The sequence below is a fragment of the Papilio machaon genome, chromosome Z, assembly GCF_912999745.1.
Source record: "Papilio machaon chromosome Z, ilPapMach1.1, whole genome shotgun sequence".
In the NCBI taxonomy this organism is placed as follows: Eukaryota; Metazoa; Arthropoda; class Insecta; order Lepidoptera; family Papilionidae; genus Papilio; species Papilio machaon.
The window spans coordinates 9,014,492-9,019,034 of NC_060016.1; the positions used below are offsets into that span (position 1 = coordinate 9,014,492).

At 30.9% G+C, this 4,543-nt stretch overlaps 1 protein-coding gene across 1 annotated transcript; it reads left to right on the top strand.

The window, feature by feature from the left end:
* The first annotated feature begins 747 nt into the window (after positions 1-747).
* LOC106717157 (U-scoloptoxin(19)-Sm1a-like) lies at positions 748-3,399 on the top strand. The gene is made up of 3 exons (XM_014510884.2): positions 748-915; positions 2,889-3,034; positions 3,256-3,399. The coding sequence occupies exons 1-3, from the start codon at positions 831-833 to the stop codon at positions 3,259-3,261; spliced, it is 237 nt and encodes a 78-aa protein (XP_014366370.1). The 5' UTR covers positions 748-830; the 3' UTR covers positions 3,262-3,399.
* Positions 3,400-4,543: the final 1,144 nt, after the last annotated feature.

The window sequence follows — 4,543 nt, forward strand, 5'->3', positions numbered from 1 at the left end:
AGTTTTTATTTTTATGTTGTATTTACTTCATTATTTGTTGATTTGATTTGTATTTTTTTATACTGTCAAAAACATTTTAAATGACAAACCAATGATTCGAAGTAATGATGCTTAGAATATCATTGATGATTGACTATGGATGATTATGACTATTCTATAAACATAACATAACAAGTGATACTGAGTCTTGGAAAGACCAGTGATTCATGTACTAATTTTCTTAAGCACGAACGTTCCTAATCGGGAATACCGGTCGATTTTATCAATTTCCCTTTAATGCATACTAACTTCACACATATTTATACGTATTCTGCTTTTATTAGGTTAGTTTTTAAATGGAACCGATTTTTCAAACAAATTCATATAGAAGTTTTAGGTTTTAAAAGTGTTCGAAGCTCAACTCACTATAAAATTATTTATAATCTTTGGATAGTGTCGGGGCGCACATCAAAAAAGGTGTTAGTAAATATACTATAGAGATATTTTGTACCTTATCTATACTAACATTATAGAGTGGAAAGATTTGATTGTTTTTGTTAGCATTGAATAGGCTCCGAAATATACTGAATCGATTTGAAAAAAAATACTTTGTGGATCCTATTGATTGGGTGACTTTTAATTAATTTTCTTTTAATTGTAAGTAAAGTCATGATTATTATTTTCGCAATATATTTTTGCATTTCGTGTAAGCAAGCTTTACGCACATCTCCGTCGCATATGTGTTTACGAACGCACGTCGTGCGTATAAAAGCATCGGACACAGTATCTCTCGACCAAACGTTATACAACATTAGTCTGCTCGCTAGCTCACTAATATTACTACTCTGATAATGCATTTCCGAACTGTGTTTTTTGTTACCGTGTTGTTACTGGTGACTGTCGATGCTGTCCCACTGGAAAGAGCACCCATGGAATGTAAGTCTATTTAATATATTGCTTTATAAGCGACTATTGCTAGCGAACTGTCCTCTGCACACTTTCGTGAACTTGAACCGAAGTGATATCATTTTGATATAAACTATGCATATATTTGGCTTGCTTCAGTGAACCATTTAGCAGCTACGGTTACAGTATGATACCAAATCTAACGTGGAGGAAATTTTCCTTTCCATTTCCACGCTTCGTTTTTATTTTTCGTGTAACGCTTCGCTTCGGTTCAGATTCACTTTCGCGGCATTGTGCTAGAGCCGTATACGATATTTGCAACATATTTTCGAATGTTGGTTTGTAAAGTAATCAAATTTATAATTTCAATTGTATGTCCCAATTTAATCACCGCTCATTAATGTTTACCGATATTTCTCGCATGTTGTCAAGCAACTTCTAGACTCTTCTTATCAGTTGTAATAATTTGTTAAAGATTTCTATTAGTTATTTATAGCTCGCTACAATCGAAACTGTTTTGATACAGATTTCAATTACTTTATAACCAAAAATAATTGATTTTTAAATTGTTGAACATTTGATTAATAAATAATAATAATACATGTAGCAGTTACTTATACATTTTATTTACTCCCTTTAGTTATTTTTCTAAAAATCACACAGTCGTATTTGTCCATTAAAAGTGAATCCATCAATTTGCACCTTAAAAGATCGATGAGGTGTGAAGGAAATAAGACTACAGTGGATTTTTAAAACACCATCAGTTTGGAAAGAATTCTACAAAATAATATGTAATTTTTTTTAAATAAAACTTACAAGGTTTTTACTCGTGTCTAATCTTAGAAGTAATAATATATATACCCAGGACACAAAACATTAATATTGGAATTATATTTATATATACTATTTCTGAATAGTCAATCCATCCATTTCTCAGACGGCATACATTTTGGACCTAGTTCAAACTATGTCTCTTGAAAAATTGCACCTTTCCTTCCTCATAACTCATACTGATGATGCTTTCATGTTTCCCTTTACTTATTTATTCGTATATATTCAATCTCCATGAATGTGTGAAGACTTGGTGATCTTAGCGCCCATAGCCTTTAGTTTTATATAACTTTAAAAGTTTTAAAACCTCTCCGTAGATCTCAATTGAATCAAAACAAATTCTTACATCATAACTCTTTTAAATTGCACAGTACATAAGTGTACATTTCAAATATGGATGTGCAAAAATTCAAATTTGATTTTCTATGTTTTATTTGCGTGCAAAAGTTTGAAATATTAAGTTACAAATACATTTGTAGAATACATTGCAATTAAAAATGAACAATTTTAGCAAATTTTTACGAAGACATAATTTAAAGCGGACGAAAACATCGTGTATTTTATCGAAACGAATGCGAGGCGAGCGGTCAAGGTTGCTTAAAAATAATCCGCTACACTAACACACATCGCTCGCCCTCATACGTTGTTTACGTTAAAATCGAATCATTGCTGCTACGTACAGTTCGTAGAAATGAATTAATAATAACATAACACTTACAATCCTAACACAGAGAAGTAAGCAGATATTAAGGATTTCCGTTGGATACGACTGTGGCACATCTCTAGCTAAAAATCTTTTAGTGTTGTGAGGACGCCTGATAGTTTTTTGTCCATAAAATCCAGGGACAATAGTATATAATTGAATTTTTTAATATGACTTTTTTGACTTTTCTTTCTGTTCGTCTTTTGATTAATCTTTATGTAGCATTGCAACACATCCCATGTTCAATATTACACAGTGTATCTGTTGATTTCCACTGCCCTTGTACAAAAACAGTTTGACATCCCTCTTAGTCTCTAAATAAGCTTTGAAACAGATGGAACTGTGTAGTGTGGAAGGTATAGCAGTGGAAATGCCCGTTTATCTTTTCAAAATATAAGGTTCTCGGTGCTTTGCGTTCAGCGATTTTTATCAACAAATATTTATTTTAATGTTCTTTAATACTTTACAGTAATAAATTTCATCACCATGGAGGAGCCTTGTGTGAGACAGGGGGGGCTGTGCCGTAGAATCGAGGACTGTGACCAGGACAATTTGGTACACATGAGGGGAGTGCTGTGTCCGAAACAAAGGCACCTCGGCGTTGAGTGTTGCTACGTGAGTATTCATTGAATTACAGTCGAAGAAATAAATTCGCTTCCCACTTAGATTAAAATGTACGTCAAAATTGCAAGGCTGAAGGTTTTTTTATGGAATATTTCTCGGATTTTGGATACTTACATCGGCATTGGAAAAAAAAATCATTCGGCTAATTCAATTTAGCTTGTTGTACTCGTTTGTATGATGAGTTATTAATTTATTTCTTTTTTTGTTTTCAGAATTAACCGGTGTGTTCGTTGAAGACACAGTTCCGCCTTTACACTTACTCTCTAAAACTTAATTTAGTTCATAAGACGCGAATAAGTACCATTGATTTGCTTTATTTATTTGTAAAAAATCTTTCACATGGAACAAAAATGTTACAAACGTTAAGTATTATTTATATGTTGTTTAGTTCTAAGTGTGTTCAAATCTATATTTAATAAAAAAATCCGTCATATTTGATTGTTCTTTCATTTTCCAATTAACATAATTTATGTTATTAAGTTACGTTAAAGTAAATAAGATAAAAACAGACTTACGACATTCACGCGTGAACAAACCAGAGAGGGAGTTGGAGATACTAACCTAGCCTGGTTTGCGAAAATAAAATTGATGTATAAGTCTTTTTTACGTATTGTCTCTTGTGTAATTTTCTATATCGAAGAGGTTTAGATAAAAGTTTCTAGTGTAGTAAGAATGTGTTGTTTCGTGAAAAACTTTTTCTAAACGTGTTAACGTTAGTAACAACGCCATCTAGCATCGAATAGCTAGAACCGATCAATTTCATTGCCATCTAGTGGCCTTTTTTAATTGTTTAAAAATATAATAGAAATTGTTTCATTAAAGTTTAATGATTGTTATAAAATTAATTTAAATAATGGTAAAAAGCTTAGGCATAAATAAAAAAAAAGAAAACTATATAGTTTATATAAACTTAAGAACTTATTGTACTTATTTTACGTCACAGTAGGTTACTTCATATTTTTGTTATTTTAACGTTTATTATTTATAAAAAAATCAAATTAAATAAGGAAGTCGAAATAAACCAATAATCAAGTCTTAAATTAATATTAATGTCTAATATTTTACAATAATTACATTACTAAAGTTAAATTATTACCGTTACACGGTAACACTGGGTCAGTTTCCCCCGCGCATCGGACGAGTCAGTTTATTGCTTGGAAGAGGCACTAGTTGCGTCGCGAGCTTTTACCTGTTTGCAAGTGTGTTCCCTGCTGCTTGCGCTCTCGTAAGTACAAAGAAACTTTGACATTTTCATAACTTAAGATTGTTTAATAAAAACTTACTATAGCTCTAAAAAAATCATTTCAAATTTATTATGCGAATATAAATTTTATTGTAAAATATTATTGTGTTAAAATTTTGAATAAATTCAGATTAATGTATTTTTATAGCGGTATCGTAAAACATTATAATTTTTTTAAATAAGTTTATTATATTACGTTTTTTTTATTTATGTAAACCTACTTTGGACTATTGATTTTGTAATTAATTTAAAGCCGT